The sequence below is a fragment of the Python bivittatus genome, unplaced genomic scaffold (genome assembly GCF_059951505.1).
Source record: "Python bivittatus isolate LINGU-HERP-01145 unplaced genomic scaffold, Pbiv_v1 ctg000220_np1212, whole genome shotgun sequence".
NCBI classification, from domain to species: domain Eukaryota; kingdom Metazoa; phylum Chordata; class Lepidosauria; order Squamata; family Pythonidae; genus Python; species Python bivittatus.
Window position 1 is genome coordinate 34,168,815 of NW_028277048.1, and position 15,369 is coordinate 34,184,183.

The 15,369-nt window shown below is 36.3% G+C and overlaps 1 protein-coding gene across 14 annotated transcripts in view; it reads right to left on the reverse strand.

Annotated features, from left to right (window-relative positions):
* Positions 1–15,369, reverse strand: part of LOC103056925 (cholesterol transporter ABCA5) — an 83,017-nt gene that overhangs the window by 39,411 nt on the left and 28,237 nt on the right. For all 14 annotated transcript variants that reach the window (XR_015795729.1, XR_015795728.1, XM_088138318.1 and 11 more), the window contains 12 exons: positions 14,713–14,881; positions 12,830–12,888; positions 12,412–12,522; positions 10,949–11,124; positions 10,069–10,188; positions 7,091–7,229; positions 6,875–6,965; positions 5,778–5,917; positions 5,323–5,442; positions 4,791–4,992; positions 3,410–3,579; positions 1,624–1,796 (listed from right to left, as the gene is read on the reverse strand). Coding sequence is in view for 12 of the 14 variants with exons in the window: in XM_088138318.1 (XP_087994444.1) it covers positions 1,624–1,796; positions 3,410–3,579; positions 4,791–4,992; positions 5,323–5,442; positions 5,778–5,917; positions 6,875–6,965; positions 7,091–7,229; positions 10,069–10,188; positions 10,949–11,124; positions 12,412–12,522; positions 12,830–12,888; positions 14,713–14,881 (1,670 nt within the window). In the remaining 2 variants the exon portion in view is untranslated. The remainder of the gene's footprint in view (positions 1–1,623; positions 1,797–3,409; positions 3,580–4,790; positions 4,993–5,322; positions 5,443–5,777; positions 5,918–6,874; positions 6,966–7,090; positions 7,230–10,068; positions 10,189–10,948; positions 11,125–12,411; positions 12,523–12,829; positions 12,889–14,712; positions 14,882–15,369) is intronic.

Sequence of the window (15,369 nt, forward strand, 5' to 3'; positions counted from 1 at the left end):
CAAAAAAGGAGTTAAAACGGACCTTTAGAAGCATAAAATGATGCAATATGATACTATTCATACTATTTACAATATAAATCAATAATATCATTACAATGGATAAAGTGCTTTATTATTTGATCACAAAATATTTCCGCATCTTCCAAGTCCCAGAAGGTGTTGCCAAATGTTTTACTACGGTTGGGTGGTTATCCTGAAATCCTTCCTATTATCCTCTAATCACTGAAATCTAGTCACCAGTAGTGGCCCACATGCATTTAGATGGAGAAGTTATTTCCTGGTGCACATTATTTAGCAGACTACTTAATACAGCTCCCTGAGCTTCCTTACCAATTTGTCAGAACTGAACAGAACCTTCATGAATGAACCTTAATTAGCTGAGATTGAAATGGAGGGAAGGACATGTTTTTTTCTGAGTTGTGGCTCATGGAGCAGCCTTTGCTACTTTGATATTACCTCCAGAGACAGAGGCGGCACAGTACTGGAGGGGAGATAGGGGAAAGCTCTCGCATTCAAATTCTATTTGAAGGTTTCACAGAGGCAAATAATTAGCCTCTGTCAGAACAGAACACTGTACTGGATAGGCCTTTCGTCTGATCCAGTGAGGGCTCATGTATTTTTATGTCTAGTGTTAGACATAAAATAGCATGCATTTTTCTTTCATTTGGTAGTGGCTCTATGCTGTAGAATGGACATCCTTTAAAACAGATTTCTTTGATACATATTTTGACAGGTTTTTTTGATCCTTAAGATCTCCAGATGAACATTATTTTAATTTTAGACTGGTGATTTCTGGGCTGCTTTCCTTTTGGCCCAAATGGTTTCTGTTCATGTCAACTGTTTTCATGTTTCATGTCTGTCCTGTTTCCATGTTTCTTATTTAAGAAACCCTGTTCATAGATGTTTTTTGTTTGATCTGTATAGATTAAGAATGGATTTTTAGGCCCAGGTGTATGTTGTGTGTTATTGTAGTTGCTTTTGTTGTATTGGTTTGATTGGTATTAAACTTCTGTGGCCCACCCAGAGTCACTGTCCTGAGATGGGCAGCTATATAAATTGTTTGTTTGTTTGTATGTATGTATGTATGTATAAATAAATTATTATTTTTGTTATTCTTACCTTTCCCTATGTTTTATGTCACTTGAACAAGCACTTAGCATTTAAGAGGGATAGGCAACATTTTAGTGGCTGGGAGGTTGCATTTCATATTTTTGGGAGAGGCAGAGGGCCAATAAGAACAGGAGAGGCAAAATTACCAGAGGGACACCATTCATGTGCACAGGGCTAGAATTTTATATCCGTTCCCCACACCTTTTGGGACTGGTTTGGGCAACTGCAGTCATACTGCGTTCTGGGTGTCCCAAGTGAGCACCAAATATTATTTAAAATAAATCCTAATAATATTCATTTTATGTATGTGCATACATTTTATTCCCTCACAAAACTGAAGTGCCCATAGCGTCCTAAGCACTTTTCCATCTACATATTTACTAAATTGAAATAGTTCTATTCCCAGTAAATTTGCTCAATTTGTTTTCCGATTATGCTGTACACCCATGTATAATCGCACACACATTTTACTAAACTCCTCTATATTCTAAGAGAGTTATTATCTCTTCTTACCTTGTCTACCTGAAATACATTTAATGCTGCACTATGAGGGGCAAATGACACATATCCACTGTTATTTAATGTTGTACTGTGGAAATCTGCTGATTCATAATCACTGCCATTGCGTATCTCTGTCAGTATATTCTGGTTTCTAAGAGCACTAATTAAGTCATCTATGTTTGACCCTAGGTTAAAAAAAAGGAGAACATGACACATAAATTTTACAAATATTCCATACACAAATAGCAATTTAAGTGTATAAAATTTAATCACAGTTAACTCTCAAAAATATATTCAGGTTCAATATATGAATAATCAGAGAGAGGATGATATTCTCATTTAAAAAAAGTGTGTGCTTTTCAATTCTAGAGAGGGTTAGGAAGTGGTGTTTGTAGTGGGATGGACCAGAATGACAAGAGCAGGACTGCAGCATCATGAAGCAACCCCACCCCTTTAGTACCAGAGTCATGGCGCTATATGTACACAGAAGGGGAAGAGTTTGTGATGCAACCCTGCTTTCGTTCCTGCAGATGCACACGAGGTTAGGCACTCCATTGGTCACCCATTAGTTTGAAATGTACATGCAAATATGCAGCTGGACCTTATTAGCCACGGCCTCATTATCTATAGTTGGTCTATACAGACTTGAATTCATTATCCCTGATAATCCACTTTGCATATCCATACTTTTGGTTCTAAGCAGTCTGCCACTTTGCTCATCTGCAGAAATATGGAACTTCCAGTCAAGTTCTCAGTGATTCCAGTATTCTGCAGTGTTCTTAATATATATGATTGTGCTCTCTTGCACGCTACTGCCTCCATAGTGAGAACAAGCAACTCCACAGTGGAGAGCTCTGACTCCCTACCCACTACAACTTCTCAAAAATCTGCGGTATTCTTAAAAATGCTAAGTGGAGAGATGGAGTGCTACTAATTTCAACTGTGGAATGAGGAATCCCATGCCTTCTTTATTTTATTCTGCAATCTTTGCTTTTTATTTTTATTATGAATGCTGTATTTTATTCAAAAATTATTTATTTCCTTAATTTTTGTTTGTTTATTTTTTATTTGGAATAAAATCAAGTGAGAGAACATAAGATCTAAAGTGGCTACCGTAAACTTATTTCTCCTCTGCTTTGATTTTTGGGAGAATCTCTGCTGTCTTTTCAATCATTTTCCAGCTTCAAAATTTCACCTCCATAGCCCCAAAATACTGTATCAGGTAGTCCTCGCTTACTGACTGCCTCGTTCAGCAACTGTTCGAAGTTACGACAGTGCTGAAAAAGGATTATGACTGGCCCTCAAACTTGCAGCCATCACAGTGCCCCGCGGTCATGTGATTGCAATTTGGGTGCTTCACAACCAGTGCCCATTTACAATTGCCATTTGCAACCTTCACAGCTGGCTTCCGATAAGCAAAGCCAGTGGGGAAGTCAGCAGGATGTCACAAGTCATGGTCACATGATGTCACACTTAACCACCCACAGTGATTTGCTTAGCGACTGCAGAACTGATGTTGTAAGCCCAGCACAGTCATGTAATGTTTCACTTAATGACCACATTGCTTAGCGACAGAGTTGCCAGTCCCAATTGCCAGTAAATGAAGACTAGCTGTATCTATGTTTTTTTTAAATCTGCTGTGGAATGCTAGAGTGTAATCTTTGTGAATAATAAGGTCCAGTAGTGCATTTCCAGTTTACTTCTTTTATACATATAAAATAAAGAACTGGAAATGCCAGAAATTGAAATAAAACCAATCAATACATTGCATTAAAAATGTAGTACTTAAATTTCTTACCAGTGGAATTTTGAATGAGGAGACTAGTTTTGTACTTGTGATATGTTTCATTGGTCTTAAGAAAATATAAATCTGGAGACAGTTGTATAGGGACTACAGCATTTTTGAAGTAGTGATGTATAACAAACATAAAAATTTGAATAACAAGAAACATTGCAAATAACAAAAATCTGAAAGAAAAGAAAAAGCAGAAGTAATACCAATCCTGCTTTCATACAAGTCAATTTAAGAATAGCAGTTCTCTAGATCAGTGCTAGGCAGGCTTGTCTTGAGGAATTTGTAAAATCATTACGGTCCATCAGTCTGTGACTAAAAGTACAAACTCAGGATCTCTTAAGATACTAAGTACTGTAATTAAATGTTTGGAGCATGAACTTTCCTATATTGTAATGCACACCAGTTTTCTTTTTAAAATATTTTTAAAACTCTCAGTATACAATTAAATTCTACAAGTATACGGAAAATTATTTTTAACAACTATTGCTAGAGTGAGACATCAATTAACCAATCAGACTGAGCTATGCCAGCTTCTCCTCCCTCCCCTCAGAGAGAAAAGGGGAGTAAGATTGTAGGACTAGTATGTAAGGTGTTGCATCCAGTGTTATTATCAGTCAGTTGCTGCCACAAGCTGTTAATTTTAGGAATCATCGTTCTTATCTGAGAAAAGAATATTGACAGTAAAATGTAAAAAAATTACACTGTGTCAATTTAACAATGTGTGAACAGACTTCTGCTGGTGCAATGGCCCATTTCTTTCCTCATTCTATGAAAGGTCCGATGCCTTCCAAATTTGCCCACAAATTCCCTCATCCTCCCCATATTTGCCTAGAAATTCTGCATTAAATGAACACAGAGGAATATTCTACAGCAATTTCATCATGAGACGTACTATGTAAATGAAAAATGTACCAGGTCCATCACTAACCTATAGTTCATTTGCATTCAGCTACCAGGGCAGTAGCCATCATTATGTATCCTGCTGAGTATTAGCCTCCCCTTGGCTTTTCTCCAGAAAAAAAATCTAGACAATCTTTCAAGAGCTATTTTAACTTCTAACCATTTTAGATATACCCTCACTACAAGAATAATTTCCTCTGAGACACTACAGGAAGTCAAAATAGCTGCCAGCAGGACATTTGGACCGACTGTTGTTGCCTGCTCAGCCACCTCCCGCCACCATGTTCCTTGAATTGCTGTTACACATTCCCTGTCTTTGGAACAATGCTGCTGTGCTTCTAAAACGGCCTCACTCATCATTCCACCCATTTTCAATCCTGCCTAGCCTTGAAAAGTAACTATATAATTCATGCTTTTGATTGTTCCTGTTCTAACACCAATAGCCTGATTTTTAATTAGATTAATTCAAAGCTGAGATACTTACACCACTGCCACTGACTTAATTTCACGTTTTAAGTTAAGGAAATGAACCTTTGCCATAGTAGTGACTTGTTTTTTCCAGAGAGACTTCCTGCTCATCACGCAAGATTTTACTTCAGAGAGCATTAGTAGGCTTTGCTCCAATTCATCAGTAGATTTTGTATCCATTTCTTCTTCTACTTTTTCTGAGTTGAATACACTAAAATCTAAGAAAGAGAGAAGAATAGCTTGGGTGGCTTAAAATTTAGTTCTTCTAAATTGATCATTATATGTATGTGAACGCATGAATGTGAATCAATGTCTGTGTCCTGACTACATTCTGTGCCAGTTTTATCTGTGTGGCCTCCAAAGTGTTCTGAAGGAACCAATGAAGCTTCCATCCCAAAAATGCTGCTGTCCAACCCAATTTAAAAGTGGAAAATTCTACTACTGTATAAGCTGAAATATGATTGAATAATGAGACAATTACTAATGAGATAGCATTTGTAGTATTATATTTTAAAAACAGTATAGGAAGTTAGGCAGTTTTTTCTTACCTGCTTGGTCAATTTCTGCTTCAGCTTCCAGCGTGAGGAAAACATCCTCCAAAGTTGTCATGGAAACACCATAAGAAATAACACCCAAATGAACATGAGTATCTAGATCAGCAAACAGAGCTAGAAAAAAAGGTGGAGGTGGAAATCTTAGCAATAAATTTGTAAATGCAATTATATTTCTCTGCAATACCCTTTTTACAGTTGCTCAGTGCAGCAGAACAGCAGAAATCAGAAAGTTTCTAATTTCCCAAAACTTTATTCCAAAGCAGAAAAACAATGATACTTAGATAATAAATGTATCTGGGATCAGCTCTTCTCTGTTAAAGTGACTACCAACTTTCTGCATATTAATATTAATGTCTTCGAGCAAAGGTCTAATATAATTACCAATTTAAAATACTTTTCAATATAATCTTCCACTTTTCCCTGGAACTCAACAGAGGAATAAGTTATACCTGAAAATTTGTCCATATCTTTAAAAGGTAACGCATATACCAGTTGTTCTTCATTCTGTTTTAGCAAACTTGATCCGGGGATGTGCTGTCTGATCAGAGATGCGGTAGCTTCTGTGTTACAGTACCTATCTATGTGCATACTAAGAAACACACACATACATTATTGTTTTGCAAAGTGACACATGATATTCATTACAGAAATAAGAAGACTGATTCATATACTGTAGTCTAATTGAAAATGAAGTTGTATTTTCATACTTGAATTCATGAAGGGTTTTAATAAATATTAATTATTTATTAGCTACCATTCAGATCCTCCTAAGGGGACTTACAATATAAAGTAGTAAAATGTAATAAATTTCAGCAAAATTTGAATACTTAAAAAAAGTGAGTATCAAACAGCAGCAAACAGTTAAAATTTTTTAAACCAGAACCCAGAGAGGACAAGTAGAGTTTAAAACTCCTTTAAAAGAAACAGAGACAAAGTCAACTGTATAAAGGGTCCTTCACTAAGAAGTTTAAGCAATAATGGAGGAGCAAGTAAACAGGGCTTACTTGCTCTTGCTGCTTCCCTGGTACGTTAATGCAAGCATAAGCATTCCTTCAAATAACCTGGGCTCCGATTGTTTAAAGATCAATGCAAGTGCTCTGAATTGAGATTAAACAATGAACTAGCAACTGACAGCAGAACAGATATCATAGATGAGCTGTCTAGCCCTAACAAGAACTTGAACAACTATATTCCATACTAGCTGAAGTTCTCAAGTAATTTTCAATGATAGCTTCAAGAAAAGCATGACAACAATGTTAATCATACAATCCAATTCATGTTACGATCACGTACCAATGAAAGAGTAATTATAAAGTAATTTCAATGCATTTAAGAGCACAAATGTTGAAGTAGGATTGTGATAATTAGAACAGATATTAGAACAGAGCAGAAAGTTGTTTTATGTATGTATGTATGTATGTATGTATGTATGTATGTATGTATGTATCAAATTTGTTACCGCCCATCTCATAAAATGATTCTGGGCAGTTTACAAGAAGATAAAAATTCATTAAAATACAACATAAAAACATATCGTTTGTTGTACCTCAAACGATAGCCAATTCCCCACTTTGTCTTAAGGAAGAGAGAAGATCCGAGACATTTCAGCATTCCTTGAGAAATTACAGCTTTCCGATCTAGAAGTAAAATCAGAAAGGATCTTTATCCTAAATGGCTAAAGCTTGTATTATAGCAACCAAAAATATTTACGTTATGCATAATATACTGTATGTCTAACATACAAGCACCTAATTGAACATGCCTGCAAGAATATCTGCTTCATCCATGAAATGGGTACTGAACACTGTCACATGGTTGGCTTTTCTGTTTCTCAAAAGATTCCAAACTGTATGACGTGAGCATGGATCCATACCAGCAGTTGGTTCATCCAAGAGTAACACCTAAACAACGCCAGGGAAAACAATAGGTAAAACTAAGTATTCATTTTACAAATACAAATGCTGCTTGGTAACAAGATTGTATAAAGTTAAATGCTTTTATTATTTCCAGAAAGAAATGCACATCTGGAAAACAGCAAAATTGCAGGGAAAAAACCCTCCTAAATGGTGTGGGAAGGTGGAGGGAAATCCCATAAAGCCCCATGATGAATGAAGAATGTTTGCTAAGCACTGAGGGGAAAAGGGAAGGAGGATGAATTACAGTTAGTTCTCACTTAATGACGGTAATTGGAACTGGAATTTCTGCCACTAAGCAATGCAATCATAAACCATAACATCAGATTACCACATCGCTTAAGGATGGCAATCCTGGCAGTCCCTGTTGCCATTGTTAAGCAAGGATCACAGGTCATTAACTGAAGACCTCATGTGACTGACTTGTGACTTCGTGCTTGGTTCTAACAGGCAAAGTCAATGGGGAAGCCAGCAAAGCGGCTTGCAAGCAGGCCGGCAGGCAAGTGAATGCTATGGAGTGCAGCTGGGCAGGGGGTGCTGCGGTGCCACACTGAGTGCGGGAGGGCTGGGGCATAAGAGGTGATGCGGCAGGTGAGCAGGATGGTGGGCTGGGGAGCGGGTGCTGTGGTGCCACACATGGGCAGAGCAGGGGGTGCTGCGGTGCCGCATGAGTATGGCCAAGTGGGGAAGGGGGTGCTGCAGTGCCATGCGAGTGCAGCTGGGCAGGAGAATGGGTGCTGCAGGCAGGCAGGCAGGTGTGTGCTACGGAATTGGAGATCCCTCAGATCTTGTACTCTGTAGTGGGGTCCTCGGGAGAAAAAGCAGCAGGAGCAACTTACGGGAGCAACTTGTGACCTTCCCTGCCAGTTTCCCCATTGACTTTGCTTGTGGGAAGCTGGCAAGGAAGGTCACAAATGGCGATCATGTGACCGCGGGAAGCTGCAACTATCATAAGTACGAACAGGTTGCCGAGTGCCCAGATCGTGATCATGTGACTGGAGGTATGCTGCAATGGCTGGAACTTCAAGGACAAGTCTTAAGTACCACTCATTCAGTGCCATCGCAACTTCAGTTGCTGAATGAGTGGTCATTAATCAAGGACTACCTGTAAATGGCCGGAATTCTGAACAGATGCAATCCAAACTGCAACATTTTGTTGTTACTTTGACTTATTCTAGTTACCTGTGAACAGACAGTCAAGCGTCTCACAGGTAAAAACTCACTACATATTTCAGTTATCAATATGATATAACGTAACAGAACTAGACTGCAAGGTTTCAGGGATAAGTCAAAGAAAAACTCCTACAAAAAGAGGTCAGCCTCACATGGGAACAGGACTTTCTACTTGGAAGATTCCAATCTCATGATGTAAATAACATTGTAAACTTAGTTTTTTTAAAAAATGGCTCTCTTTTTGTGGAAACTGAAATTGTATGAAGGCCCAAAGAAATATACATTAGAAATAATCTTAAGTCCTAAAAAAGCCATTCTCACAATTTTTCTTTCTTGTTCAGCAAAGATAATGAAGGAAGAAGCAAAAATCTCCTAAACTGAGCTGTACTGTTCAGTTTGGTGGTGATTCTGTATTTTAATAGGCTAAGCCCTTCTCTCTGCAGTCTTGGTGATTAATGTATTATAGCCAGCCAGTTCCAAAATCCCATTATTCTTCTATGCTTCAAAAGCACTAAGATTAAGCCTGGTAATGCAGCATAAAGAGATGGACTTGATCTTTTTTTGCACTGGCCTGCCCACTTTCTCAGCAAATTTGGCACAGAGCAATCTTTGCTGGGTGGGTAATAGATAAACATAGATAAACACTATGGGAAGCTGACAATAACATATGTTTTGGCAGATGTCTCAATAATTTCACTGCAAGGAAGAGATTTTCACTGGCAGCTCTATGTCTAAAAAGAAGATGCTGCCTCACATTACATTGCTCTCTAAAATTGAATACATGTTTTACTTCACCATGAAGCCAACCACGTCTCTGAAACAATATAAGAAGCTAATGCTTGGATTTCTATCTTTGAGCAGAAAACCTCTGTCTGTGTGTGTGTGTGTGTGTCTGCATGCACATACATGTGTCAATTCAAAGAAAAGTGGAACTTTGTTTACTTCCATATGGTGAGAAAGTCCTTTTCCAGAGCCCCAGTTCACTGGTGTGGGTGCTTATGCTGAGTTATTTTTTGCTTGAATGATTACTTATTTCTATTGACCTGCTATAATTTTGTATTAAGGATTCTTAATGTTTCTTTATTGACACAGTATATTACTAAGTTATTTATATGGTTTAATTGATAGTGTTATTTTTAATTTATTTTAACAAGCGTTGTTCAGATACTTGGCTTATGTATTTTGGACAGTAAACAGAAAAGCCCAGAGTAAGATTTGGTGTTATCTCTCTGTGGATATGGATCTGCACATGTGAATGAAATTCCCTTATGTTCTGTAATTCCTTCTGGTATTCTTCAATGAAAGCCAAGCGTTTAGGCAGCTATAAAACTATGTGAAATCTAGCCAAATTCTTGTAAAATTGTGCACTTTAAATGCCCTCAAAATACTCTTTAAGACTACAGGAGTAACACTGAACTAAATAGTGCCAGCTGAAAAGAGGCAGCCTATTCATCTGTGGGAACATTCTGGGACTGATTACTTAAGCCTTTACTGAGTGGGACTGCTGCTGGTGAAAACTTGCTTGGACAAATCATATTTCATTTATCCTTCCCTCTCCTATTTAAACAATACAGTTATACTTCAGTTTACATGTAGCTTGTGACTGACAGAGTATTACAATACCCATAACTATTTCAATTATTTTGCTATTTACCTTTGGATCACCAAGAATTGCAATTCCAACTGACAGCTTTCTTTTCTGTCCACCACTTAGTTTTTTTGCTTGGTTATCTTTAATGGGCTGCATATCCAAATCCAATAAAACCTTCTGGACCTTACAAAATCAAGCATGAAAAATATTTAGAGATAATTAAAGCAAATAATTCCATAATTTATCAGGATATTTACCATGCTATCATGCCTAAAGCTCAAGGAATCTAACTAAAGTTCTGTAACTTATCATATGAACATAACCCAAACCCCATGTTGTTTATTCCATGCAATTTCAAAAACAAAAAACAACCCCCCCCCGAAGATTTAAGGTGAGAGGTTTCTAAAAACAATATGGTATCAGTATATTGCAGTGGTTTTTCTTAAAAAAAAAAAACATTTTGTTTCAGCTAATCATATTTCTTTTAAAATATGTTAAACTGGTATTTGAAAGTGCAGAGGCACTAGTAGCAGGAAAACCAACAATTACTGATGCCGATGCCTATCTCATATCATTCTTTTCTTTATAGTATTTTTATCTTAAATTCTGCAGGCTTCTCTGTTTTAGAACAGGTCTCAAAATAAAGTAGCATACTATGGAACCAGAATGTGAAAGATGTAGACAATCAGTACATTATGATACATTCATGTAAAATGATGTACCTTTGCTTTATTAAATAACATATTTAATATGTTATTTTAAATTTAAATTTAAATTATTAAATAACATATTTAATAAAGCAAACATATTTTTTTTGTAAGTCGCCCAGAGCCCCCCAGATGGGCAGGGGAGAAATTTAATAAATAAAATAAATAAATAAATATTGTGACACTATTTGGACAATTAAAAATTACATGCACTATATAGAGTGTATTCTACTCACCTCCTGAATCACATAATTGGGAGGTATTCCCTTAATTGAAGCAACTATTGATAAATTTTCTTGGACTGTTAATACATCAAAATATATATCTATTTGTTGACATACTCCAGTTATCTTTCTTGCATCTAGCATTTCATCTATTTCAGAAACTCTATATCCATAGATCGATGCAAATCCTGATGAAAATAAACAAGGGGAAAAAGGATTACCGCTAAAATAACTATGATTATATACACGCATTTATGTACACATGACAAAATAATGATGGACTTTTATAGGGCTGTGACCATAAAATGGTCATTAAAATTAGAGACATCTTCAACAGGAAATCATCATGAAAATTCTCCCTTCCTGACTTCTGGGGGCTTAAAACTGAAAAAATAAAAACAAAAAAAGATGCAGTGTCTTCTGCATTTGTATTTCCATAGTTTGTAGAAAGGAAGCCAGTCAAAATATTAAGCCCCATACGGAACAGGGCCTGGTTACTTGAGGTGCTGTCTGTCTCCCATAGCATCGGCCTGGCAGATTTGACCCTGCAGGGTTGATGCACTCTGGATTCCTTTGATTAAACAATGTCATCTATCAGGACCCCAAAAGTGTGCCTTCTCTGTAGAAGCACTCTGCAACAAGGTTCCTCCTGAGATCAAATGGCCCCCACTCTGCTGTTTAGAAGAGCCATGAAGACCTGGCTCCTCACTCAGGCGACTGGTGAGGGAAAGTGAGACCCCTCGCTTTATTTCATTTGGTCTGTCACGCTTGCCATCGTTTGTCTTTTATGTTTTATTGGTTTTATTTTAATGTCTTTGGTTGTTGTGAGCCACCCAGAGTTATTGAGAGTGGGGTGGCATACAAGTTTAATAAATTATTGTTGCTGTTATTATTGTTTTATTATTATGCTAGGTCTTGGCATCATGTACACAGCAACACAATCAAACTGCTTTTTCTTTTTTCCTTTCTATACAAATTGAGAATTATTTTATACTTCAATGTTTTTATTTGTCATTGGTGCGTGAATACAAAAGAGGTATTTAAGAAATCAAATAGAACAAAAGGGTAAGCAAGTGAACAGCAAGATTACACTGTCAAAATCTGATACCAACCTCCTGCAATTATATATTCCAGTTAGATGAAATGGAACTCAGTGCATAATTAAAAGGGAGCAGAAATAACTTATTCATAATAGAAATGTCAAGCTATGCACAAATATTCTCTACAGCATGGGTAGGATATTGCTATGGTAAAATTTGGCAATCCCTTACTCACAGATTCTGGGGTTGAAGGCTCAATCACTTGGAAAGTACAGCAAGAAGTTCAATGCATTAATCATTGGAAGGACCAAGGAAAATTAAATGGATCAAAACAAAAAGTAATATAATAAAAAAACCTAAAAGAGTGCAGTTTTTTTCTTTCCTCTTTACTTACCCTCAAATATGACAAATCAGAATTATGTTAATCATACTTACCATCAGAAGGGGGGCACAATCCACAAAGAATGTTCATTAATGTTGTTTTGCCTGTTCCACTGTGTCCAAGTAATGCTGTGATCTGACCCTCATATATGTCAAAGGATAAATCTAATAAAAGAATGGAAGTGATTTTTGGAACAGGGGCAGAAATCAATGATGTAATAACACACTGCTAGTCACTACATCACTGTTAGACATTCAGACACTATATATAAAATAAAACTGCATTCACCTTTGAAAAACAATTTCTGTTTAACATAACATTAACATAATAAACTCACAATTAGTTAATATGTTATTGAGCATTAACAAACTTGCCTACATGCAAGTTTCTGGTTATCAGAAGACAAGAAAAACTCTTAAACTGTAAGGATTCTTACTTATGACAGATAGCTGAAAATCTAAAAATTCTTACTTTTCAAAGCCTCCACAGTTTCACCTTTTTTAACAAAAGATTTCTGGACAGAGCTGATTCTGAAAGAGAGCATTATAATTTTTTTTAGGAAAGCTAGATTCTGATCCTATATTAGCAAAATAAAAGCAAACAATATGAAATAATAATTTATATTACCATAATGCTAAAAATCCAAACTGATGCTAACTGAAGGTTCATAAGGTATAGTTACACATTTCTCAGTTTCTGAGAGCTCTTAAGTAGGGAACTTCCCTTGGATTTTTAACCTTCTTGCTAACTTAAGAAAGAGTTGTTGAATTCAGTAGAATACTGCTATAGAAGGTTAAAGGGTACATTTCTTAATCCTAAAGATACTGCATCATTATTATTTCATGTCTGAAATACTTAAAAAAAAAAAGCTGACAGAACAGCAGTATATGTGTATTTGAAAGGATATGGATCAATTTGTGTTAGCACTAAGTTAATTCATATACAAAGATTTCCTAACTACTTAGCAAAACAACTTTCATTATATTGAATGCAAGCCACAATAATTTCCTCTTTGAACAGTTTCTACATGTTGAACATTCAAATTGATGTAGCTATTATATTTGCCTCAACCTCTAGGCAAAAATTACCATCTGACTGTGTTTGATGCAAGCAATTTTGCTTTTATGATCAATTAGATGCTTACTATATACAACTGACATATCCAATGCAATTCCTACATGTAGACAGCATTGGTTGAGTTTTACATACAATTGACTGAACGCATTGAATGTACTCATGCTTAATGACCATTGACTTAAATCCTGTTTTATAAACAGTTTATTTCAGAGTTTCCTTGCTGTAATCAATTGTCCTATGCAATCCAATTTTGTGATTTAGCAGAGAAATGATTAGTTAATTACATATTTTTCTGAAGCGAACTTTCTCTTTGCCAACAATAAAAAAAAATAGGATTTTGCGGAATATCTGGGTGGATGCTCTAAACCCACTGCTCATAACACTGAGAAACCATATTTCTTTGAAGGCTCAGTGTGGCCAATTCAAGGGTCTTCTGTGGATATGCATATACAAGTGGTCTTCACTTATCAACCACTCATTCAGCAACCATTCAAATTTATAACCAGTCCTTGTATTTATGACGGTAGCAGCATCCTTGTGATCATGTGATCACGATCTGGGTGCTCGGCAACTGGCTTGCAATTATGTCACAACATTCTACAGTCACATGATTGCCATATGCAACCCTCATTGCCAGCTTCCGACAAGCAAAGTCAATGGGGAAGCCAGCAGGAGACTGCAAATGGCGACCACATGAGGTTGTGCTTAACAACAGCACGGGATTCACTTAATGATGGCAACTGGAAGTGCTAGAACTGCCGTTGCTAAGCAGCATGGTCACATGACATTGCACTTTACGACTGCATCATTTAGCAATGGAAATTCTGATCCCAATTACCAGAATTAAGTGAGGATTACCTGTACATAGAGAACACTTATTTTGTGATTGTTGCCAAAGTGAAATGGTTCGCACAACATAGACAGACCATCAAAACAGTTGAGCCAAATATTTGACAAGATATGGTGCTTAAGTGCTTCAGGCAAAAAGTTCAGAGGCGGCTTTTTCGTGATTTGCAAAATACTCCTATGAATTCTTTTCACAGCCCTAAGAAAATTCATGGCTTCATAGAATTCACATATAAAACTCATTACCTAATGTTTAAATTGCACGCACTCAAACTTTTTCATTTTAGTTCACAGCTGTTGAACGTGTAAGTTTCTAAGTTATCAAACTTAGATAACAAATTTAGGTAAGAAACTTCAAACTTAGGTAAAAAAAAAAAAATTAGCATTTGGCTTTATCATTTGAAATGAAATCACAGCATAGCCAATCATACCTGATAGCTTCTTTTCCTTGAAATTCAGAAGATACGGGTTCAATGATCTCGTTGAAATCTAAGCTCCCATGAATATTGCTTTCATACAATTCTTTATAATTTTTTGTTCTCTTTGACCAAAATGAGGGCTTAAGGAAGAAAAAAAAATTTCTACGCAATCCATATTCTCCTGAGCAATAAAAGAAAAATAAGGTCTACAAATATTAAATGTTGCTAGTAACCATATATAAATCTTTAAAAGATAATCTTTCACTTATGCTGGCCTATGATTGATTTTTTTCTCACTAATTATCAGATTCCAGAGGAACAAATATGGTCTTAAATTTTCATTATAAACTAAATCAAAACTGTATTTGTCAAATAGATCAGGAAATTTATGTTCACATATCTCACTATGCCAAAATGCAGACTGAGTTTTCCTTATAACACATTCAGCAAAGTATCATTTAAAAATGGATTAATACATGGGGTGGACCCATCTGTGGTGAACTATTTTTTCTGAATCTAACAAGAGTATACATGAAACAAACTATGCACAATGATATTCAACAACTGGCAGAATTTATTCTCATGTGTTCCAATTATTTTTCCTTTCTGATGCTTGGACTGATGCTAATGCAATTACCAAGTAAAAGTTTCACCTATATTATTTTAACT